The sequence below is a fragment of the Oncorhynchus tshawytscha genome, linkage group LG34 (genome assembly GCF_018296145.1).
Source record: "Oncorhynchus tshawytscha isolate Ot180627B linkage group LG34, Otsh_v2.0, whole genome shotgun sequence".
NCBI classification, from domain to species: domain Eukaryota; kingdom Metazoa; phylum Chordata; class Actinopteri; order Salmoniformes; family Salmonidae; genus Oncorhynchus; species Oncorhynchus tshawytscha.
This window is the reverse complement of record NC_056462.1, coordinates 11,071,503-11,097,721: the sequence shown is the minus strand read 5'-3', so window position 1 is coordinate 11,097,721 and position 26,219 is coordinate 11,071,503. Positions and strand designations below refer to the sequence as shown.

The 26,219-nt window shown below is 47.3% G+C and overlaps 1 protein-coding gene across 1 annotated transcript in view; it reads left to right on the top strand.

The window, feature by feature from the left end:
• LOC112231645 (teneurin-3-like) overlaps positions 1–25,614 on the top strand; it is a 408,088-nt gene extending 382,474 nt beyond the window's left edge. Inside the window, 10 exon segments of the mRNA XM_042311766.1 lie at positions 3,040–3,215; positions 6,065–6,300; positions 8,196–8,492; positions 12,919–13,144; positions 13,369–13,697; positions 14,429–14,937; positions 15,164–15,443; positions 15,609–15,876; positions 18,288–18,418; positions 20,383–25,614. Of these exon segments, the coding sequence (XP_042167700.1) occupies positions 3,040–3,215; positions 6,065–6,300; positions 8,196–8,492; positions 12,919–13,144; positions 13,369–13,697; positions 14,429–14,937; positions 15,164–15,443; positions 15,609–15,876; positions 18,288–18,418; positions 20,383–21,138 (3,208 nt within the window). The 3' untranslated portion in view covers positions 21,139–25,614.
• The last annotated feature ends 605 nt before the right edge of the window (positions 25,615–26,219 follow it).

The following is a 26,219-nucleotide window of genomic DNA, read 5'->3' as shown; positions in this document are numbered from 1 at the left end:
ATGACTGACTATCTGACTGATTCTATGACTGACTATCTAACTGACTATCTGACTGACTATCTGACTGACTATCTGACTGACTATCTGACTGACTATCTGACTGCCCCACTGTTTTTTTTTGAGAACGCTGCTATAAGAGAAGTCTATCTCCCTCTGATGCACCCTCAGACTGTGTAAGGAAGTGTCAGTGTCCCCATTTTTGTGAGTGTCCCTTGTCCCTTAAGTCCTAACTCTTACAACATGAAGATGTCCTTCATCATCCTATATCTTCTAGTGATTGGCTGTATGTATACTATAGAGCCAGCAGCCATCTTTTCTGCACTTCCATCTGATCAGTATTAGTAAGGCAGGGGCTGAACAATGCCTGCTCAGCAAAACCCTGTCACACACACACATACACACACACACTCCCTCCCATACACACACATACACACACACCACACAACTCAGGGGAAATCTTTATATAAAACTTTCCGTTCCGTTTCACCTTGTGCTTGCACCACGTTCCAACACATGGAAGAATAGTTGTAAATTATGCAGTGTGTGTGTGTGTCATGCTTGGAGGGGAGCTCATCTGGGAGCCACACCCACTGTCACCATGGAGGAAATATGTAAAAATGGAGGGAGAGAGGGAAAGAGAGAACAGAGGGAGGAGAGAGAGAAGACTGCGAGACAGAGAGAGTCATAAAGTGCTTGTTACTCCCAGAGCAGACATACACCAGCAGACACAGGGCTGTCACTACATCTCTCGCTAAATGTGATAGTAGGCTAGCACGCACGCACACACACACACACACACACACACACACATACACACACGCTGACACTGCCTCCAGGCACCAAAATAGACTCCCAGCCATAATGGGACAGCAGAGGCCCTAGTCAGCTAGGCCAGTGTGATCATTTAGCTTCTATAGCCCCAAACTTTTACCACAGAGCCCTTGCCAAAAAGACTGCCTCTGAGTCTGAACCCAAACCCTGACCCCTATCCCCTCGTACAAACCAGCAGCCATTCATACATCGTCCCCACTATAGAACTACAGTATCCTTAAATACATGTACAAAAACAAACAAATGTTTCCTGATCTTTCTCTCAGATATAGGAGGGACACTTCAAAACAAACAAATCTGTTCCATGTAGTGAATCTGTTATTCAGTGTGTTTGTATGGGCTAATACCAGTAAAGATAAACATGTATATTTTTGGGGATACTTCAAGGGGTCTTAAAATTCAAAATCAAATAGCAAAATGTTTCTTTCTTTTCATTCTTAAAACAATTCCATATATATTTTCCTCTTTTTCTCCCCTCTCTCTCTCCCTCTGTCTTCTCCCCTCTCTCTCTCTCTCTCTCCCTCTGTCTTCTCCCCTCTCTCTCTCTCTCCCTCTGTCTTCTCCCCTCTCTCTCCCTCCCTCTGTCTTCTCCCCTCTCTCTCTCTCTCTCCCTCTGTCTTCTCCCCTCTCTCTCTCTCTCTCCCTCTGTCTTCTCCCCTCTCTCTCCCTCTGTCTTCTCCCCTCTCTCTCTCCCTCCCTCTGTCTTCTCCCCCTCTCTCTCTCTCCCTCTGTCTTCTCCCCTCTCTCTCTCTCCCTCCCTCTCTCTCTCTCCCTCCCTCCCTCTGTCTTCTCCCCTCTCTCTCTCTCTCTCTCTCTCCCTCTGTCTTCTCCCCTCTCTCTCTCTCCCTCTGTCTTCTCCCCTCTCTCTCTCTCTCTCTCCCTCTGTCTTCTCCCCTCTCTCTCTCTCCCTCTGTCTTCTCCCCTCTCTCTCTCTCTCCCTCTGTCTTCTCCCTCTCTCTCTCTCTCTCTCTCCCTCTTCTCTCCCCTCTCTCTCCCTCCCTCTGTCTTCTCCCCTCTCTCTCTCTCTCCCTCTGTCTCTCTCTCTCTCTCTCTCTCTCTCTCTCTCTCCCTCTGTCTTCTCCCCTCTCTCTCTCTCCCTCTGTCTTCTCCCCTCTCTCTCTCTCTCCCTCTGTCTTCTCCCTCTCTCTCTCTCTCTCCCTCTGTCTTCTCCCCTCTCGCTCTCTCCCTCTGTCTTTCCCCCTCTCTCTCTCCCTCTGTCTTCTCCCTTCTCTCTCTCTCCCTCTGTCTTCTCCCCTCTCTCTCTCTCCCTCTGTCTTCTCCCCTCTCTCTCTCTCTCTCTCCCTCTGTCTTCTCCCCTCTCTCTCTCTCTCTCCCTCTGTCTTCTCCCTCTCTCTCCCTCCCTCTGTCTTCTCCCCTCTCTCTCTCTCCCCCTGTCTTCTCCCTCTCTCTCTCTCTCTCTCTCCCTCTGTCTTCTCCCCTCTCTCTCCCTCCCTCTGTCTTCTCCCCTCTCTCTCTCTCTCCCTCCCTCCCTCTGTCTTCTCCCCCCTCTCTCTCCCTCCCTCTGTCTTCTCCCCTCTCTCTCCCTCCCTCTGTCTTCTCCCCTCTCTCTCCCTCCCTCTGTCTTCTCCCCTCTCTCTCCCTCCCTCTGTCTTCTCCCCTCTCGTTCCCTCTGCTTTCTCCCCTCTCTCGCTCTCTCCCTCTTTCTTCTCCCCTCCCTTTCTCTGTCTTTTCCCCTCTTTCTCTGTCTTCTCTCCTCTCTCCCTCTCTCTGTTTTCTCTCCTCTCTCTCTCTTCTCCCCTCTCTCTCCCTTTCTCTGTCTTCTCTCCTCTCTCTCTCTTCTCCCCTCTCTCTCCCTCTCTCTGTCTTCTCTCCTCTCTCTCTTCTCCCCTCTCTCTGTCTTCTCTCCTCTCTCTCTCTCTTCTCTCCTCTCTCTCTCTTCTCCCCTCTCTCTCTCTTCTCTCCTCTCTCTCTCTTCTCCCCTCTCTCTGTCTTCTCTCCTCTCTCTCTTCTCTCCTCTCTCTCTCTTCTCCCCTTTCTCTGTCTTCTCTCCTCTCTCTCTCTTCTCCCTCTCTCTCTCTCCCTCTCTCTGTCTTCTCTCTCTCTTCTCCCCTCTCTCTCCCTCTCTCTGTCTTCTCTCCTCTCTATCTCTGTCTCTCTCTCTCTCTCTCTCTCTCTGTCTTCTCCCCTCTCTCTCCCTCTCTCTTTCTCTTCTTCCCCTATCTTTCTTTCTTTCTCCCTCCCCTCCAGTTATGACAGTGAAGGTCGTCTAACCAACGTGACGTTCCCTACGGGGGTGGTAACCAACCTGCACGGGGACATGACCGGGGCCATCACGGTGGACATTGAGACGTCCGGCCGCGACGAGGACGTCAGCATCACCACTAACCTCTCCTCCATCGACTCCTTCTACACTCTGGTCCAGGGTAAGTAGAGGTGGGGAGGTGTGTGTGTGTGTGTGTGTGTGTGTGTGTGTGTGTGTGTGTGTGTGTGTGTGTGTGTGTGTGTGTGTGTGTGTGTGTGTGTGTGTGTGTGTGTGTGTGTGTGTGTGTGCCTGTGTGTGTCTCAACTTTGTGAATACCAGTCATGAATTTTAATGAGCCACATTGATAACCAACAGCATTGATTAGTCGAACGTCAACACAATACTAATGACTTCACCAATTACTCAATGGGCATTAATCCCTGATCCCCTTTCATTATTAAAGAGGTCATAAAATAAAGACAGCTCAGAGATCAATATACTTAATCATACAACAGTAACTGTCTGTTTGTAGACAGAGGAGTGGAGTGGAGAGGAGAAGAGAGGACAGGGAGGAGAAGAGAGGACAGGGAGGAGAAGAGAGGACAGGGGAGGAGAAGAGAGGACAGGGTAGGAGAAGAGGGGACAGGGGAGGAGAAGAGAGGACAGGGGAGGAGAAGTGAGGACAGGGGAGGAGAAGAGGGGACAGGGAAGGAGAAGAGAAGACAGGGGAGGAGAAGAGAGGACAGGGGAGGAGAAGTGAGGACAGGGGAGGAGAAGAGGGGACAGAGGAGGAGAAGAGAGGACAGGGGAGGAGAAGAGAGGACAGGGGAGGAGAAGAGAGGACAGGGGAGGAGAAGAGAAGAGCAGAGGAGAAGAGAGGAGATAAAATAAGAGGAGAAGAGAGGAAATGATAGGAGAGGCAAGGAGAGGAAATGACAGGAGAGGATGAGAGCAGAGGAGAGCAGAGGAGAGGAGAGCAGAGGAGAGGAGTGCAGAGGAGAGCAGAGGAAAGGACAGGAGAGGGGGAGAGCAGAGGAGAGGAGAGCAGAGGAGAGCAGAGGAGAGGAGTGCAGAGGAGAGGAGAGGAAAGGACAGGAGAGGGGGAGAGCAGAGGAGAGGAGAGCAGAGGAGAGCAGAGGAGAGGAGTGCAGAGGAGAGGAGAGGAAAGGACAGGAGAGGGGGAGAGGAGGAGAGCAGAGGAGAGGAGAGGAGAGGAGAGCAGAGGAGAGCAGAGGAGAGGAGTGCAGAGGAGAGGAGAGGAAAGGACAGGAGAGGGGGAGAGCAGAGGAGAGGAAAGGAGAGGAGTGGAGGAGAGCAGAGGAGAGGAAAGGACTGGAGAGGAGGAAAGGAGAGGAGAGGAAAGGATAGAATAGGAGGGGAGGTGAGAGGAGAGGAGGAGAGCAGAGGAGATGAGAGGAGGAGAGCAAAGGAGAGGAAAGGACAGGAGAGGAGGAGAGAGGACAGGAGAGGAGGAGAGATGAGAGGAGAGGAAAGAAGAGGACTGGAGAAGAAAAGACAGGAGAGGAGGACAGGAAGAGAGGAGAGGATAGGAGAGCAGAGGAGTGCAGAGGAGAGGAGTGCAGAGGAAAGGACAGGAGAGGAGGAAGGAGGAGAGCAGAGGAGAGGAAAGGAGGAGAGGAGGAGAGCAGAGGAGAGGAAAGGAGAGGAGAGGAGAGGATAGGAAAGGAGAGGAGAGGATAGGAGGAGGAGAGCAGAGGATAGGAAAGGAGAAGAGAGGATAGGAGGAGAGAGGAGAGGATGAGAGCAGAGGAGATGAGAGGAGGAGAGCAAAGGAGAGGAGAGGAAAGGACAGGGGAGGAGGAGATAGGAGAGGAGAGGAAAGGATAGGAGGAGAAAGGAGAGGAGAGGAAAGGACAGGAGAGGAGGAGACGATAGAATAGGAGGGGAGATGAGAGCAGAGGAGATGAGAGGAGGAGAGCAAAGGAGAGGAAAGGACAGGAGAGGAGGAGAGAGGACAGGAGAGGAGAGGAAATGAGATTAGAGGAAAGGAGAGGAGAGGAGGAGAGCAGATGATAGGAAAGGAGAGGAGAGGATAGGAGGAGAAAGGAGAGGAGGAGAGCAGAGGAGAGTTGATGAGAGGAGAGGACAGGAGAGGAGGAAAGGAGAGGGGAGGAAAGGATAGAATAGGAGGGGAGATGAGATGAGAGGAGGAGAGCAAAGGAGAGGAAAGGACAGGAGAGGAGGAGAGAGGACAGGAGAGGAGGAGAGCAGAGGAGATGAGATGAGAGGAGAGGAAAGAAGAGGACTGGAGAAGAAAAGACAGGAGAGGAGGACAGGAAGAGAGGAGAGGAGAGGAGAGGAGAAGAAAGGACAGGAGAGGAGAGGAGAGGAGGACAGGAAAAGGAGAGGAGAGGAGAGGAGAGGAGAGGAGAGGAGAGGAGAGGAGAGGAGAGGAGAGGAGAGGAGAGGAGAGGAGAGGAGAGGAGAGGAGAGGAGAAGAAAGGACAGGAGAGGAGAGGAGAGGAGGACAGGAAAGGAGAGGAGAGGAGAGGAGAGAGAGGAGAGGAGAGGAGAGGAGAGGAGAGGAGAGGAGAGGAGAGGAGAGGGAGAGGAGAGGAGAGGAGAGGAGAGGAGAGGAGAGGGGCCTTGAAGGGTTCTATCAATGCAGACCCAACATAGGAATCTTCCATCCTTTATAAAACAGAAGGGGGAATGGGGTTCTCAAATCTGAAATCAGATGTTTCTTATTTAAGCAATAAGGTCCGAGGGGGTGTGGTATACGACCAATATACCACGGCTATACCACGTTGTTCTTAAGCATGACGCAACGTGGAGTGGCTGGATACAACCCTTAGCCGTGGTATATTGGCAATGTACCACAAACCCCAAGGTGCCTTATTGCTATTGTAAACTGGTTACCAACGTAATTAGAGCAGTAAAAATACATGTTTTGTCGTACCCGTGGTATACGGTCTGATATACCCCGGCTGTCAGCCAATCAACATTCAACCACCCAGTTTCTATTCTTTGTTATTGTCTTCATGGAATTAAACTTTCTCTCCACCACAGACCAACTAAGGAACAGCTACCAGGTGGGATACGACCACTCTCTGAGGGTGATCTATGCCAACGGGATGGACACACACTACCAGACGGAGCCCCACATCCTGGCGGGCGCTGCCAACCCCACGGTGGCACGCAGGAACATGACGCTGCCCGGGGAGAACGGGCAGAACCTGGTGGAGTGGCGCTTCCGCAAAGAGCAGACCCGGGGGAAAGTCATCGTGTTCGGGAGGAAGCTCAGGGTGAGAAGGGAGTTTGATGGAGTGTGGCGGCCATTTTAGTTTGATTGTTGTTTTGTTTAAACTGCAAAGTCAATTAGCTATATCATCTAAATATAAGCGGTAAATGAGGTATTTTGTCTTGATTTAGGGTTAGGCATAAGGCTTATGAGAGGAGCTGCCATTTTGTTTTGTAGGCAGATGTGGAGGTTGGGGGTTTCTTTTTTCCTTTTTTGGCTGTAGCAGCTTGTTACCTTTCACACACTTCCCAGCGGGCATAGCTTAAAACATTACTATCTGTCTAGGGGTTTCTGACGTGGATTCTAACAGTTGGGGTTTCACAGCCTCTCTCTTCCCTCTGAGATGATTTAGTCAGATCTTTGGCTGCCACTTCCTTCTCGTTTTTACCATGACATCATTCAAACATAGGCTACAATATAGGACGGGTCTTGGTCGAGGTTTGTTGCGAACTACGATATGGATTTAACCACTGCAAGGGAGTGAGACTATTAGTGACAGTGAGACAAATTAGTGACAGTTTGTCAGCGGTTAGCGAGGGGCGACGATGCTTTATCGCCGCAACGTTTTGTCTCCTCCAACATCAAAGACAATATCTGAAAGTCATTACCATCTACCCAACAAAGGAAAAGGTGTACTTTTGTTTTCCTGCTGACTCGTCAAGGGTTAATTCCCTAATTCCCATATCTGATGCCTCCTGTATGTGAACTAAAGCTGATGGGACACACACATGGATGGGACACACACAAACACACACGTCCTGCTACATCTAATGGTGGGGTTGCATATTCTGAGCCGTTCCCTCTGTCAGAGAAGAGGGCTGGTCTCCAAGGTATTGCCCACTCCTCCTTCCAGTGTCTGTCTTCATCTCTCTCTCCAAAGACTGCTCTCTGTATGTCCCAAATGGCACCCTATTCCCTATACAGTGCACTACTTTTGACCAAGACCCATAGGGACACTGTACATGCACTATGTAGAGAATAGGGTGGCATTTGGGACTCATCCCATTTCTGTCTGGATCTCAGCCTCCTCGTCTCATTACTGAAGAATGTCCAGGAGGAATCAGGGGCCTTCGCTTACAAAAAACACATGAAGGCCATATTGACATCCCTTCCGCTGTTTTCTTTCCCTCGTTCTTTTTCTCGTTCCCTCGTTTTGCTGGCAACATGAAAACCTGAAGGGGGGAGCGGGCAGGTAGGCTAGGTGGGTGTCCCCACGGCATCCATCCCAGCAGGAAATGACATGCTTTCTTATGGGAAATAAATTGAGGCCGGGGTCACGTTCTGTTGGCTAGTATTTCGGTGTGTCTCGGCGGCATTCCGAAGGCCCCTGTCATCTTCAAATGAGTCTCAGCTCCCAATAGGCTGGGAGAGAGACTCTGCATGGTTACCATCACCATATTATTCTCACTCTCTCGCTCTCTTTCTCTCTCTCATTCTCTCTGTCTCTCCACCTCGCTGAATTCCTAGGGGGGGTAATTTATGAAAGCAGTCAAAAGCAAGAGTTTGAACACACGCCAGCCAGTCTCTCACTTTAACGAAACTCCCTTCACAATAACGGCTAATCAAATGCTAAGAATCCCTTAAATGAATTTAGTGTCGCTCTTGAGAATCGATCACGGTAAACAGCGGTTTAAACAATCAGCGGGGTCATTGGGAGGCGATAAACAGCGGTTCTGGGTCGGGAATTGACTTTGAAAGCCGGTTCAGTTCACAGTTTCATAATTTCTCCTCTTGTGTTTGTTAGCTTTTTGTTTTAAAAGTTCAACAATCTGTCCGCAAGTAAATAAAGTCGAAATAATGTATTGTTAATAAACATTACTCCTTAGACTGCAAACCTTTTTATTGTATTTGTACAATATTTAAGTTAAAACTGTCCAACCCTTCTTCTTTTCTCTCAAGGTGAACGGCAGAAACCTTCTCTCGGTGGATTACGACCGAACTCTCCGGACAGAAAAGATCTACGACGACCACAGGAAGTTCCTGCTGAAGATCGTGTATGACACCCAGGGCCACCCTACTCTGTGGGTCCCCAGCAGTAAGCTGCTGTCAGTCAACCTTACCTACTCCAGCACGGGGCAGGTGACCAGCCTACAGAGGGGTCCCACCACAGAGAGGGTGGAGTACGATGGTCAAGGGAGGATTGTGTCCCGAGTGTTCGCCGATGGAAAGACCTGGAGTTTTACATACCTGGATAAGGTAGGAACTACAGGAAGGAGAATCGGCTAGATTCAGCCGTGGGCCAATTCTTTTCAGGACCGGATGGTCAAGGGGCCGGAACATAATTCCAAATGATTTGTCGACAAATTGATCGCAAGAAGCCCAAACAGATATAATGTTTGACTAAAACATGATCATTTCAAACCTTGCCTACATTTATATACGATCACACTTCTCTCTATTATACTTGGGAACAGATTTCTTCAATTAAAATCACTTGGAGACGATTTCCTGGTGTTTTTACTCTCTTTTTTGTCCAACAATAAAAAAAAGAATTGAAAAATTGCTCAGAAAACGTGCTGCCAGTTGGGGAACGTGCTGCCAGTTGGGGAACGTGCTGCCAGTTGGGGAACGTGCTGCCAGTTGGGGAACGTGCTGCCAGTTGGGGAACGTGCTGCCAGTTAGGGAACATGCTGCCAGTTCGGGAACATGCTGCCAGTTGGTGAATGTGCTGCCAGTTGGGGAACATGCTGCCAGTTGGGGAATGTGCTGCCAGTTGGGGAACATGCTGCCAGTTGGGGAACGTGCTGCCAGTTGGGGAACGTGCTGCCAGTTAGGGAACATGCTGCCAGTTGGGGAACATGCTGCCAGTTGGTGAATGTGCTGCCAGTTGGGGAACATGCTGCCAGTTGGGGAACGTGCTGCCAGTTGGGGAACATGCTGCCAGTTGGGGAATGTGCTGCCAGTTGGGGAACATGCTGCCAGTTGGGAACGTGCTGCCAGTTGGGGAACGTGCTGCCAGTTGGGGAACGTGCTGCCAGTTGGGGAACGTGCTGCCAGTTGGGGAACATGCTGCCAGTTGGGGAACATGCTGCCAGTTGGGGAACATGCTGCCAGTTGGGGAACGTGCTGCCAGTTGGAGAACATGCTGCCAGTTGGGGAATGTGCTGCCAGTTGGGGAACATGCTGCCAGTTGGGGAACGTGCTGCCAGTTGGGGAACGTGCTGCCAGTTGGGGAACGTGCTGCCAGTTGGGGAACGTGCTGTCAGTTGAAAAACCCACATCCACACACACATACACACACTCTGGTGCCATGATCAGCAACACCAGCAAACACCCCATATTGACAATGCAAAAAACATTGTGAAAAAGTAGTTGAGGACTTAGTGTGAATAGACTTGCATCACCGATCAAATGCATTCCAACTAGTGTTTTGGTGAGTAGCTGAACCGATATGGTCAATGTCAAACGCAGCGCCACTTTGTTTGCTGTCAAAATGTCCCTCTTAAACTCCACTCCGCTGTGTGCTGAAGAGCAGTGTTCCTACACCCTGGCATTACAGCGTCAGCTGCTAACTACACCGTGAGTCTCACGGCTTTACCCACACACACAAACACAACCACTTTCTGTCCCTCTTTAACCATAGACGAGCTGTTCAAATCTGTAAAGACCGGTGCATCTCCTGCTATAAAAGGATTAGTGGTGGGGATAGTCGTCTATTTTCATTGTCAGCACAAAAAACACAAGGTTATTTTCTGAAGATGAAAACAGTGGAAAATAAAATAAAAAGCCACTAAAGTCATTGAAGGCCCCCTTGAAAGCTATGAGTGTCAAAACAGAAAAGATGCTTTGAAAAATATACAAGGGAGTCTGCACAGGCTCTATAAAAGGACCATATTCCCTTTAGGTAGTAAGGGATATATAAAGAGAGGGGAGGGGAGAGGGGAGAGGAGGTGGTGGGGGGGGAGAGAGAGAGCAACAGCAGGAAGATAAAATAGACATTGTTTGTGGATGCTAGTGTACAGAGTGATGGCTTAAGAGGGACTAGTGAAGACCAGAGTTATGGAAACGAGACCCAGGGGAGAAGAGGAGGCTGGAGCCGGGGTTTCGACAGCATGGGGAGGCCACAGGGACACAACACAGAGAGAACAGAGAGAGATAGAAAGATGGAGAGTACAGAAGGAGAGAGATAGAGAAAGAGTGATAGACGGTGGGACAGAGAGAGAGATAGAGATCCCAAGCTAATTCCCCAGAGTAGCAGTAACTTTTCTCCGTTCTCACTTCCAGGACAAGCTGTAGAGACGATCCCAGAGGTTACGTTTACATAATGACAAATCAACACTGAACAAAAATGTAAACGTAAAGTATTGGTCCCATGTTTCATCAGCTGAAATAAAGGATCCCAGAAATGTTGTCCCACAACACAATGCCACAGATGTCCCAATTCGAGGTGGCGTGCAATTGGCATGCTGACTGCAGGAATATCCACCAGAGCTGTTGCCAGGGAATTGAATGTTAATTTCTCTACCATAAGCTTCCTCTAGCATTGTTTTAGAGACTTTGGCAGTACGTCCAACCAGCCTCACAAACGCAGACCATGTGTGTGGCGTCGTGTGGGCTGGCGGTTTGCTGATGTCAGCGTTGTGAACATAGTACCCCGTGGTGGCGGTGGGGTTATGCTATGGGCAGGCATAAACTAGATATAACGAACACAATTGCATTTTATCGATGCAAATTTGAATGCACAGAGATACCATGACGAGATCCTGAGGCCCATTGTCGTGCCATTCATCTGCCGCCATCACCTCATGTTTCAGCATAATAATGCACATCACCATGTCGCAAGGATCTGTACACAACTCCTGGAGGCTGAAAATGTCCCAGTTCTTCCATGGCCCGCATATTCACCAGACATGTGGGACAGCATTCCACAGGCCACAGTTAACAGCCTGATCAACTCTATGCGAAGGAGATGTGTCATGCTGTGCGAGGCAAATGGTGGTCACAGCAGATACTGACTGGTTTTCTGATCTACGACCAAACATAATTTTTTTGAAGGTATTTGTGACCAACAGATGCATATCTGTATACCCAGTCATGTACAATCCATAGATTAGGGCCTAATAAATGTATTTCAATTGACTGATTTCCTTATATGAACTGTAACTCATTCAAATCTTTCAGTTCAGTATAAGTTTGAAATAGGGCTGGACACCACCCACCCACCCACCCGGTGGTTGCCTGCCGGCCAAGAGCTCTGGTAGAGTGACCAGCGAGAGACATATCCCTGGCCAAACATATGTTGCCACAGTAGCCACACACACACACACTCACACACTCACACACACATAGACACAATCACACACACACATACAGAGAAACAGACAGACAAACATACACAGGGACACAAACACAGTGCCTGGGGAGCTTGTGTTAATGTCTGTCCATGTATGACAGACAAGGTGAAGGATCCTAAAGGCAGACTCCCTCTTTAGAGAGAGAGAGAGAGTGAGAGAGAGACATACAAACAAACCAACACAGCCAGAGATGCATATCAGAATCCTGGAGGGACTGGAGTGAAGTTGTTGTTGTTATTGACTCACTAAGATGCTCTCTGCTCATCTATTCTGAGCCTTACCTTCCTACTTCCTACTTATGGGCCTCATTTTTCGGTAAAAAATGTTGTTGTTGAAATCACGACCAACCATCCGCTAACTAGCATAGCGAATGCGTCCCAAATGGCAGCCTGTTCCCTATGTAGTGCAGTACTTTTAGCCACAGCCCCATGGGCCCTGGTCAAAAGTATTGCACTACATAGGGAACAGGGTGCCATTTCAGACGTAACCATCCACTTCCACTCTCCCCCCCGCCGCTATGCAAAGTAGCTAATTACCTGCTGTTTGGCTAAGTGATTGTGACTTCCACTGGTGCCTACCTTTATGAGATTAGTAGGTAGACCCTACACTACTCCACACATACACACACACACACACACACATGGGCGGAGAAGAAAGGAGAGGAGTGCTAGCAAATGCCAATAATTACAGAACACTTTAGAATTAATGCAGTGAAGTGCATTTAACAGAGTTCTGCGTTTAGAGACTGGGAGGGAGGGAGGGAGGGAGGGAGGGAGGGAGGGAGGGAGGGAGGGAGGGAGGGAGGGGGAGGGAGGGAGGGAGGGAGGGAGGGGAGGGGGGGGAGGGAGGGAGGGAGGGAGGGAGGTCAAGGATAACTCAATTAAAATAAAGAAAATCTTTCAGGAAATGGAATGTTAATTCCTGGTTTAGTGCTCCATTTGAATTTGTAATGTACATTAGAGTTAATAAATTCTTATTTCTCTCATCCTTTTCTCCCATTCCTCTCCCTTCCCTCCTCATTCTCTTCTCTCATCCTTTTTCCCATTCCTCTCCCTTCCCTCATCTTCCTTTTCTCCCATTCCTCTCCCTTCCCTCATTCTCCTTTCTTCTTCTCTCATCCTTTTCTCCCATTCCTCTCCCTTCCCTCATTCTCCTTTCTTCTTCTCTCATCCTTTTCTCCCATTCCTCTCCCTTCCCTCATTCTCCTTTCTTCTTCTCTCTTCCTTTTCTCCCATTCCTCTCCCTTCCCTCATTCTCCTTTCTTCTTCTCTCTTCCTTTTCTCCCATCACTCTCCCTCCTCCCTCCACCTCCGTCCTCCTCCCTCCAGTCCATGGTGCTCCTGCTCCACAGCCAGCGTCAGTACATCTTTGACTACGACCTGTTGGACCGCCTGTCTGCTGTCACCATGCCTTCGGTGGCCCGTCACACCATGCAGACCATCCGCTCCCTGGGCTACTATCGCAACATTTACAACCCCCCGGAGAGCAACGCTTCGGTCACCGTCGACTACAGCGAAGACGGACAGCTCCTCAGAGTGGCCCACCTAGGGACAGGTCAGACAACTGTCAGAGCTGCTACGGTTGTGTTATGTGTTGAGTGTGTCTAACGTCCTTGTCTCGTCTGTCATCAAGTAAAACAATGTTTTATCACAAAAAAAGACATTTTTCAGAAAGTTTAGGAAAACTTCACCTAAAACTGTATTGCCAATTCAACAAATATTGCTAGGAATTGATGTTGGTGTTGTACACAGAATAACCATCCACTTCTACATCAACAGGTCGTAGAATTCTCTACAAGTACCGACGACAGAACAAAATGGCGGAGATCTTGTATGATTCTACGAGGGTTAGCTTCACCTACGACGAGACAGCCGGTGTGCTGAAGACGGTGAACCTCCAGAGCGAAGGGTTCATCTGTTCCATCCGGTACCGGCAGATTGGACCGTTGGTGGACCGGCAGATCTTCCGGTTCAGTGAGGACGGCATGGTGAACGCACGGTTTGATTATACCTACGACAACAGCTTCCGGGTCACCAGCATGCAGGCTGTCATCAACGAGACGCCACTGCCCATCGACCTCTACCAGTTTGACGACATCTCCGGGAAGGTGAGGTTCTTCAATTTCGTCTAAAACCTTTTCTTTTTTTTAATGTATTTTATTATCCCTTTCTCTCCCCAATTTCGTGGTATTCAATTAGTAGTTACAGTCTTGTCTCATCACTGCAACTCCCGTACGGACTCGGGTGAGGCCCGTTCATCCTCCGAAACACAACCTAACCAAACCGCGCTGCTTCTTGACACAATGTCTGTCCACTTAACCCGGAAGCCAGCCGCACCAATGTGTCGGAAGAAACACCATGCACCTGGCAACCGTGTCAGCGTGCACTGCGCCCGGCCCGCCACAGGAGTCGCAAGTGCGCGATTGGTCAAGGACATCCCTGCCGGCCAAACCCTCTCCTAACCCGGACGACACTGGGCCACCCCATGGGTCTCCCGGTCGTGGCCGGCTGCGACAGAGCCTGGGCTCAAACCCAGAATCTCTAGTGACACAGCTAGCACTGTGATGCAGTGTCTTAGGCCACTGCACCACTTAGGAGGCCCAGCTAAACCTTTTAAAACCTTTCTGATGGAGTAAGACATTCATAAATTCATAAGTTACATTGCTCAAAAATCAATGTCTATATTTAGTTCATTTAAAAGTCCGAAAATGTATGTGAAACATAATTTTATTTATATCTTTATTCGCTTTTTTTTCTCTCACACATTTCATTATTTTACTAAAAGTGTGTTTGTGATTTAAATGCTCTTTAATTAAATCAAGTTTGATTTGATTTGAAGGTGGAACAATTCGGAAAGTTCGGTGTGATCTACTACGACATCAACCAGATCATCTCCACAGCCGTCATGACCTACACCAAGCACTTTGACGTCCACGGGCGGATCAAGGAGATCCAGTACGAGATCTTCAGATCCCTCATGTACTGGATCACCATCCAGTATGACAACATGGGCCGGGTAACCAAACGCGAGATCAAGATCGGACCGTTCGCCAACACGACCAAGTATGGTTACGAGTACGACGTGGACGGTCAGCTCCAGACGGTCTACCTCAACGAGAAGATGATGTGGCGCTACAACTACGACCTGAACGGCAACCTCCACCTGCTCAACCCGGGTAACAGCGCCCGGCTCACCCCGCTACGCTACGACCTCCGAGACCGCATCACGCGGCTCGGGGACGTTCAGTACCGGTTGGACGATGACGGGTTCCTGAGACAGAGAGGAGCTGAGATCTTTGAGTACAACTCCAAGGGCCTTCTAGAACGCGTCTACAGCAAAGGCAACAGGTTAGTTGGACGATTGGTGACCTTACCAGACTGTACCATCCATACCCCACTGTAAACATACACCTAACTTGGATTTAATTTGTATTGTGTTGTTTGCTGATAATTCTTGTATGTTTTAAATGTCTAAATTGCTTCAAATAATTCATCCTTTACTGCTATTAATACTCTGTCATGTTTCCTAATTGTAAAATCTCTCTTTCCCTCCCTCCCTCCCTTCCCCCAACAGTTGGACCATCCAGTACCGCTATGACGGGTTGGGCCGTCGTGTGGCCTCCAGAACCAGCCTAGGCCAGCACCTGCAGTTCTTCTATGCAGACCTGAACTACCCGACCAGGATCACTCACGTCTACAACCACAGCAGCTCAGAGATCACATCTCTCTACTACGACCTGCAGGGACACCTCTTCGCCATGGAGATCAGTAGCGGAGAGGAGTTCTATATCGCCTGTGACAACACCGGAACCCCTCTAGCAGTGTTCAGTAGTAATGGGCTTCTTCTGAAGCAGGTAAGGTTTCAGACCAGTTGGAAAGGTCTCATGTACAGTCCCCGATCCTCTATGTGTTGTTAGTTGGATTGAATCAAATAAAAGCTAGTTTAAATCTAAAAGTATGTAAATCTACATATCCAGCGACGTGATCGTTATTCAATGTGTTTCATGATTATTTTCTAGGTGCAGTACACAGCCTACGGCGAGGTCTACTTTGACTCCAACCCTGACTTTGTCCTGGTGATCGGCTTCCACGGGGGTCTCTACGATCCCTTGACGCGCCTGCTGCATTTCGGCGACCGGGACTATGACATCCCGGCGGGGCGCTGGACCACCCCAGACATCGGGACGTGGACGAGAGTCGGGAAAGACCCGGCGCCGTTCAACCTGTACATGTTCCGGAACAACAACCCTGTCAGCAAAGTTCACGAGGTCAAGGAGTACGTCACAGGTGGGAGACAGTGAATTCACTCTAGTTGACTGCTTATAGCTTATGTAAGACATAAACCTTCTAGATGGTTTATAGAAGAACGAGTATGTCACAAATGGAGTACATAACAGATAAGAGACTGTGATGCGACCTATAATGCATTCTGATTTACTCCCTATAGCTTAGCCAAGCAGATACAAACCAATGTACTGCAATGCACAGAACCGTGGTCTCATTATATATGTCTGGTACCTTGCCATGTAGAACGGTAAGGCCTGTTATGGCAATACAGTAGGGACATGTTGTCATTGCATGATGACCATAGATAAACAGTCTATTGTCTGGCACCTTGCCATGTAGAACGGTAAGGCCTGTTATGGCAATACAGTAGGGACATGTTGTCATTGCATGATGACCATAGATAAACAGTCTATTGTGAATAGACTATTAGTATGAATATTTTATGGCTGTGAACTTTAGTAATTGTCTAGCGGTGGCATATCACCTCATTGCTATGCATCACCATGATATTGCTATTGTTTTCAGCAGTTACCCTTTCCACGTGATTATAGTTCTGGCTAAACATGAAAGGTATGACTCGAAATTACTATTTTACCCTTGGGACATTCCAGTTTGTCCTATCCTAATCTGAAACATTGGGACATCAAATCAAATCAAATCAAATGTATTTATATAGCCCTTCGTACATCAGCTGATATCTCAAAGTGCTGTACAGAAACCCAGCCTGAAACCCCAAACAGCAAGCAATGCAGGTGTTGAAGCACGTTGGCTAGGAAAAACTCCCTAGAAAGGCCAGAACCTAGGAAGAAACCTAGCGAGGAACCAGGCTATGTGGGGTGGCCAGTCCTCTTCTGGCTGTGCCGGGTGGAGATTATAACAGAACATGGCCAAGATGTTCAAATGTTCATAAATGACCAGCATGGTCAATTAATAATAATCACAGTAGTTGTCGAGGGTGTAGCAAGTCAGCACCTCAGGAGTAAATGTCAGTTGGCTTTTCATAGCCGATCATTAAAAGTATCTCTACCACTCCTGCTGTCTCTAGAGAGTTGAAAACAGCAGGTCTTGGACAGGTAGCACGTCCGGTGAACAGGTCAGGATTCCAGAGCCGCAGGCAGAACAGTTGAAACTGGAGCAGCAGCACGGCCAGGTGGACTGGGGACAGCAAGGAGTCATCATGCCCGGTAGTCCTGAGGCATGGTCCTAGGGCTCAGGTCCTCCGAGAGAGAGAAAGAAAGAGAGAATTAGAGAGAGCATATTTAAATTCACACAGGACACTGGATAAGACACATAAACTACTGCAGCATAAATACTGGAGGCTGAGACAGGAGGGGTCAAGAGACACTGTGGCCCCATCCGAAGATACCCCCGGACAGTGCCAAACAGGAAGGATATAACCCCACCCACTTTGCCAAAGCACAGCCCCCACACCACTAGAGGGATATCTTCAACCACCAACTTACCATCCTGAGACAAGGCCGAGTATAGCCCACAAAGATCTCCGCCACGGCACAACCCAAAGAGGGCGCCAACCCAGACAGGAAGATCACATCAGTGACTCAACCCACACAAGTGACGCACCCCTCCTAGGGACTGCATGAAAGAGCACCAGTAAGCCAGTGACTCAGCCCCTGTAATGGGGTTAGAGGCAGAGAATCCCAGTGGAAAGAGGGGAACCGGCCAAGCAGAGACAGCAAGGGTATTCCGTTGCTCCAGAGCCTTCACCTTCACACTCCTGGGCCAGACTACACTCAATCATATGACCCACTGAAGAGATGAGTCTTCAGTAAAGACTTAAAGGTTGAGACCGAGTTTGCGCCTCTCACATGGGTAGGCAGAACATTCCATAAAAATGGAGCTCTATAGGAGAAAGCCCTGCCTCCAGCTGTTTGCTTAGAAATTCTAGGGACAATTAGGAGGCCTGCGTCTTGTGACCGTAGCGTACGTGTAGGTATGTACGGCAGGACCAAATCAGAGAGATGGGTAGGAGAAAGCCCATGTAATGCTTTGTAGGTTAGCAGTAAAACCTTGAAATCAGCCCTTGCCTTAACAGGAAGCCTGTGTAGGGAGGCTAGCACTGGAGGAATATGATTTTTTTTAAATGGTTCTAGTCAGGATTCTAGCAGCCATATTTAGCACTGACTGAAGTTTATTTAGTGCTTTATCCGGGTAGCCGGAAAGTAGAGCATTGCAGTAGTCTAATCTAGAAGTAACAAAAGCATGAATTAATGTTTCTGCATCATTTTTGGACAGAAAGTTTCACATTTTTTGCAATGTTACGTAGATGGAAAAATCTGTCCTTGAAACAGTCTTGATATGTACGTCAAAAGAGAGATCAGGGACATAATATCCCTCAGGGGCCTATTCTCTCATGGTCACAATGTAATGAATTTACTTTTCCATGGTTACAGATGTCAATATCTGGCTGGTGACGTTTGGGTTCCACCTTCACAATGCCATCCCCGGGTTCCCCATCCCCAAGTTTGACCTCACACAGCCGTCCCTGGAGATGAAGAAGAGCCAGCTCTGGGACGACCTGCCAGTATGTAGTATCCCTCCGCCTTCCTACCTCCCTCCCTCCCTCCCTCCACCCATCCATCCTCCCCTATCCCTCCCTTCTGCTTACTTACTCTATATCGCCGGTATCGTACTATCTGCCTCTCTCTGGGGTTAATTTACCCTCCATCTCCACTGTCATATCCCTCCGCCTCATTCTGGTTTATTACAACATCCCGGTAAGACGTATGCCTCCGCCTTCCTCCCTCTAGTCTAGTTTATTTACCCTATCTCCACTGTCATATCCCTCCACCTCTCTCTGGGATTTATTAACCTCAGCTTGTTATCTCCACTCTCATTTCCGTACTGTGGTTGTACTGAGAAACTGAACCTACGACCACAATCACACGGCACAGCTGGCTGGAAGACCAACCAACCCACCGTGTTGATTTAGCTTGTTAAGACGCACTGCCAGTGAAGAAGAGACAAACAACGTTCAGGGTGGTCCACAGTTCACCCATGGCTACAAAGTACAGAGAAGTCACAGACACACACACAGACACACACACAAACACACACAGACACACACACACAGACACACACACAGACACAAACACACACACAACACACACACACAGACACACACACACAGACACACACACACAGACACACAGCACACACAGACACACACACACACACACACACACACAGACACAGACACACACACACACACACACACACAGACACACACACACACACACACACACACAGACACACACACACACACACACACACACAGACACACACACAGACACACACAGACACACACACACAGACACACACAGACACACACAGACACACACACACACACACACACACACAGACACACACACACACACACACAGACACACACACACACACACAGACACACACACACACACACACACACACACACAGACACACACACACACACACACACAGACACACACACAGACAGACACACACACACACACACAGACACACACACACACACACACACACAGACACACACACAGACACACACACACACAGACACACACACAGACACACACACACAGACACACACACAGACACACACACAGACACACACACAGACACACACACAGACACACACACACACACACACACACACAGACACACACACACAGACACACACACACACAGACACACACAGACACACACACAGACACACACACAGACACACACACAGACACACCAATTATACCGCAGCTGAATCATCCTCTGGTTTGTCTTTAAATAAAGTCATTATACACACGTATTTGAAGTGCAAATGAGTCCCTTATTGGTTTAACTACGTTGCCATGACTGTCACTTCTTCTTCTTCTCTCTGTGTGAAATGTACAAGCTGTTCTGTTGCTCCTCACAAACCCAACAATCCCATATTTATTTTTTAAAAACTAAGCTTGGATCTGGAAAAACTACTTTTTTGTTGTCGTTGCAATTGGGTTTTTTCTCATAACAAACTAACAAAGTTCTCCCTGTGATCCTTTTTCTTGCTAAAACAATATTCCGTTGTTTTGTCTCCATATAAATTGGACATTTCTAGAAGAAAGGGAACCTTTGAATGACTGAAGCTGGAGCACTTCTTCACCATGTCAGTCTGGGATTTGGTTTCATATTGTCCCTTGTTTTTTGGAGAATCATTTTGTTTTTATTGAGATAACACAGTACTAGGGGAATAGCCACCCACTGGGCACAGACGTCAATTCAACATCTATTCTACGTTGATTCAACGTAATTTCATTGAAATGACATGGAAACAGTGTGGATTTAACCACAGTGTGCCCAGTGGGTAAAGAAACACAACAGGCTTTACAAACTGAACAACCCCATAGAAGTGTCCGTTAAGGAGAGAGAGTTCTGATTTGATATCTGTGTAACTTAGACGTTTCTCTCTCTCCTCCCTCTCTTCTCCCCCTTCTCTGACTCCTCCCTCTTTCCTTCCATCAGTCCATCTCGGGGGTGCAACAGGAAGTGACCCGGCAAGCCAAGGCTTTCCTGTCCTTTGAGAGGATGCCGGAGATCCAGCTGAGCCGCCGGCACTCCAACCGGGAGAAACCCTGGCTGTGGTTTGCCACAGCCAAGTCGCTGATCGGTAAGGGTGTCATGTTGGCGGTGACGCAGGGCCGTGTGGTCACCAACACTCTGAATATCGCCAACGAGGACTGCATCAAGGTCGCCGCCGTCCTCAACAATGCGTTCTACCTCGAGGACCTACACTTCACGGTGGAGGGACGCGACACGCACTACTTCATCAAGACCAGCCTCCCGGAGAGCGACCTGGGAGCGCTGAGGCTGACAAGCGGGAGGAAGTCGCTGGAGAACGGAGTCAACGTGACTGTGTCCCAGTCCACCACCGTGGTGAACGGCAGGACTCGGCGCTTCGCCGATGTGGAGCTGCAGTATGGCGCACTGGCGCTCCACGTGCGTTACGGCATGACTCTGGACGAGGAGAAGGCGCGTGTTCTGGAGCAGGCCAGGCAGAAGGCGTTGTCGAGTGCTTGGTCCAGGGAGCAACAACGGGTGAGGGAGGGGGAGGAGGGAGTGAGGCTGTGGACGGAGGGGGAGAAGAGGCAGCTGCTGAGCGGAGGGAAGGTGCTGGGCTACGATGGGTACTACGTCCTCTCCATAGAGCAGTACCCCGAGCTAGCAGACTCCGCTAACAACATCCAGTTCCTCAGGCAGAGCGAAATAGGGAAGAGGTAACAGACAGAATCCTCGGCACTGGCCGCCAAAGAGACTACCCCCTCCAAATCCTGCACCCCAACCTCCCTCGCCTCCCCCCTTTTCTCTAAAAAGGGGGAGGGTCCAGGCTAGTGCTGTGTTTAGCGCCGCCTAGCTGAAACAAACACAGTAAAATGTAGAAATATCTCAAACTGAACTAAACCTAATACTACCACTGTGGGACGGCTCCAACTGACGCAGATGTTTGTCCCTTGCTATACAGCGTTGAATGGACTGTGGACTCTCTTGAAAAGAGAGGGAAAAAAAGTCAGAACTCTCAGTTTTGTGAAAGGAAAAAAAAGTTTTTGCTTTTTAAATCAACTTCCTGCTATTTGCTTTCGGAAAAAATATTTTAAAAAGGAAGAAAAAATGTGTTTACATACGCATACCACTACAACACATCTGGACTAATAGAAAAAAAGACTTCTGGTTTCTTACAAAGGACAACGTCTATAATCTGATTCTACATCCTGACGACTGACCTTTGATTGACCTTTGTGTACTGAAAAAGGTAGTGTTGTTGTTCGCTGCAGGACCATGGTGGCATCAAGACAGTCAAAACAGTCACTTGTTGAAACCACTTGCTTGTTCTCCTGCTTTTCTTTCTAAAAGGGACAAAACAGCTCCCACCAAGTGACTTCTTTACCAATACTAGATCAAAGTGGGACGTTTTGGGAATCGGGAGGTTGTGTGTGTGTGTGTGTGGTGTGTGTGTGTGTGTGTGTGTGTGTGTGTGTGTGTGTGTGTGTGTGTGTGTGTGTGTGTGTGTGTGTGTGTGTGTGTGTGTGTGTACAATGGAGACAATTTGTGTGTGTGTATGTATGGAGGAAGTTAATCAATTAAATGAAATGAAAGAATCATATCCAACCAATCTTTTGAAAAACAATGTGAGACAGTATCTTTATGGATTTTTTTATTAAGATGAAAAATTCCAAACTTATCCGTACATCAATATTAGCCTCTTAGAGAAAGTAATTTATGTACAGTGTTTATACATTTAAAAAAATAAAATTGTAAAAAATATGTTTTTTTTTCCCTTCGTCATACGTTACTGTTTATACTCTTCATTAAGTTTTCAATATTTGATCCTATTATAATTCATGGTAATGCTTATTGAAATAACATTTTAAAAATCAACCCTACTGTATTATTGATTTCTGCATTGAGAATATTCCAAGTAGGGTTTTTAATTTTCTTGCCTTCATTGATCAGATTCCCTGATATCTTGAGATTAAACCACGTTTTGTTTTGGCACTTATATTTTTTATTAGAAAAGTGTCAGTTGAATGGTCGATGTCAGTCAGACAACCATGTCTTAGGAAATACTAGACTACTACTCAAGAGCAGGAGAATAGTTTGGCTGTGCGGTACGGTAGTATATCCTGCCTTGTGGAAATAGCCTTTCAACCTTAAGTCCTTTTGAGTAGGACACAAGGACGGGCCACTTGTCCTTCTTCAGCTAGAGGGTTTGAAAACAAAACCCTTTGGTTGTCTTACCTAGATATTATTTCTGCTTTTCCTATCACAAAACCATGCTGTTTCTTAGATCTCAGCTCAAACGAGAAGGCTTCTCGTAATCACTATTAAGGATGGAAAATTCCAGAAACTTGGAAGAACCAATTGGGATTTATGAAAAACCTGGTAATTCTGGGATCGTTTCCAGAATTTTCCAGTCCTAACCACTATAGTTCTTTGCTCTTTCTCTACCTACTTTAGGAAGAGCTTAACTCATCTATAATGTATTTATAAAGCCCTTCTTACATCAGCTGATGTCACAAAGTGCTGCACAGAAACCCAGTCTAAAACCCCAAACAGCAAGCAGTGCAGGTGGCTAGGAAAAACTCATGTTCCTTGTACCAGCACAGAGAGCACAGATAGGACTGCAGCAGTGAGAACTGAACAGAACCAAATACGAGCCTCTTGACTTGAACAGAAACAACACCACCATAATCCAAGGGACCATTTAACATCATGCTCGTAAATGTATTCCTCCAACTTCACTTCTTTTATCCTAAACATGGCTAAAATCAAGTGCAAACACAATCACATCAAACGGTTCATTAGATAGAGCAAAGGGCAGAGTTTAGCTCAAGTTCCGGAGGGGAAAAGAGCGAGAGAATAAACCTGGGAAAAGCCTACAAACGGCTCTATGTGCACTCTGGGTAATCTTTCCGACATAACCTAAATGGCTAGTGAGTGTAATGTAAAGGAGTTGCCAGGGTGATGAACATGTCATCAGCACTATGAACTAACTCTCCCTACTCATCTCTCTGCCTGAGGGGGATAACACACATATTCACCCACAGAAAGAGAAAGAAAAGTTTTTTAACACCAAACTATGACCATTTCAAAGATTTTAGTTGTTGTGATGATCTGAACCACTCTTGAGGAAACTTTTCCAGTCACACGAACACTACATCCCCAGGAGCCCAAACGCATTTTTCCTCATGAATGTTGTTCTAGAGGCAGCTCTGCAGAGTGGTCACTAGCTGGCTCAGCCATAAAGTCATAACATTAACACTAACCTTAACCACACTACTAATCCTAATGCCTAATCCTAACCTTGAAGTAAGACCAAAAATCTAATTTTAGTTTTCATGGATTTTTCCAATATAGCCAACTTTGACTTTCCAGCTGGTCTAAGGGGAAATCGCTCAGTTCTGCCTCTAGAATAAGACTCGTGAAAATAAGCGTCAACCTGCTACCCAAACAGAAGATTACAACACCCTTCCTCAGATGTTTCTCATGTTTCCATGTTGCTTTTTCAGTCAATGTGACCGCCTCATACAGTAGTTCAAACCTGTTTCCTTTGTAAACAGTTTGTAAAAAAGACTTAGCGAATGAGAAAGTATTGTTATTTTGCTTTATGATTTTTTACACATATATATATATATATCAATCATTGAATTGTATTGCCAAGCTTATTTTTCTATTCATGTGTGTGACAAGGTGGACAAAAGGCGGAAGGACTTATACTCCAGGTAGTTTGTGTGTTGATTTGACTATGTTGTTGTCGGATTTTCTCTGGTGTTATTGGTTGGTCTTGGTCTGTACCATGTGCCATTTATTCTGCAGGGGGAGTCAAAGTTGATCCTACCCCTGCTGTATCACATTGCTACTATGACGCCCCCCTCTCCCCCATCGTCAGCTGAAAGTGCAGTAGCCCAGCCACATACAGTGGCTGAAGACCAGGACTCAACATACTGAGTTTTCCTTTTGACTTTGCTGATCTCTCAAAATAACACTTCCCCCAAAATTAGACAAACATACACTTTAAAACGCCCTTCCATCCGTCAGTCATTGTTTCCCATCCATGTTAGAACAGACATTTACATGTCTACATGGTTAAATGCTTCTGTATTATATTGCACAACAATGTAACAGCGTTATTGCTTAATGTTTAGTCCATATAATAACCTTAAAGTGCTGGTCGATGACAGGTCATAACCTTTATGTCTGGGCTCCAGGTAGAAGCTTCCCCTTAGGCACAGATCTAGGATCAGCCTCCAACTCCAATCCTACTTCACCATTATGGGGTAAAATACAAAACTGGCCTTAGATCAGTCTAAAGGCATCATACCCACCTTCCGCTTTGTCTGAAGATGGTGATTAGGTAGAGGAATTTCCTTTCTCAAAGAACTTCCTGACTTTAGCAGGAGAGGCTCATGGGATCGGTACCACTGCTGACCGTAACGCTGAGTTATGCACCAGCGTCGCTATAAATATTATATTACCGCCATTTTGGAGAATGATGTCTATAGTGATGTCACCACTAGCACCACCACAGCCACCTCTCTCACCCTATCACAAAAAACACACATCTGTTCTACGGTGTGACACAGTTTACAGACCTGAAGGGACAGCAAACACGGCGACGTTGAGACAACGTCGTGTGGTGGTTGTGTGTTAGCCGGGAGTCTTCTGTATTGTGTGGTGATGAGAATTTGAGCAAAGAAAATGTGTACTTTTTATTTTTGTTAATTAAGACCCTGTTGTCCAGAGTCACAGGTTAGCTGATGTTTTGGGGTTTGGAGATTGAGGGAATTTGATAAAGATTTTTCTATGTATTTTGTCATTTGTTTTGGTTCTCTGAAAAATGATACAGATTGGCAGGAACTAATGGGGGTTGGCGAAAAGGGATTTTAATTGTTCAGTCAGTCCTCTCTTTGTAAAGAAGGTACAACATATCTTTTTAATTTATTCAGAGATTTGTTCATTTTTTTTTCAATTTTTTCACTTTCTTTCAATCGACATCCTCCGCGAAAGTTTCATCATAACGATGTTGTTTTTATATAAACAAACATTGCTGTTTTAGAGTGCAATTAAAGTGCAATTTTAATGTAAGTTCCCAAAAGGTCATTTCCGGGGATGCCATCCCTTTTATCTCCCAGATGTTAAAGATCCAACAGAGATCAATCATGATAACAATAAACATGTCATACTGTGAAGGTTTCTGAAGCTCGGCTTGAACTGCTCTTTATTTACGCTCAACGAACTGGATCGACACACACACACACACATGCGCGCGCACGCACGCACGCACGCACACACGCACACACACACACACACACACACACACACACACACACACACACACACACACACACACACATACACATACACACACATACACACGCACACACGCGCACCTATCCCACTCTGTTCCTCGTGCTTTTAGCACCTGCTAATCAACAGATGCAAATGCTTGCTCTATGAATCGCCTTCCCTATTACCGAACGTGATGGGCCGACCGGATCAATCTATCCAACTGAGTTTTAATGTATCTGTTGTAGGAAGATAAACATGTCCTCTCACCTGCTTGATTAGTATATCTCTTTGAAGGATGCTTTCAAAAAGAGAATTAGTGTATGATAGCGCAAACGTAATACATAAAGGTATGGCCATAGAAATTAAAAAGCAGAGTGTATCTGACCTGTTCATTGGTTACATTGTAACGGCTTGGGATACACGGTGTGTGTTCTATTTTAACATACTCACTCAGATCATGAAATACACAGACAGTGGCCAGTTTATTAGGTACATCTAGTAACCCTTTGCCTTCA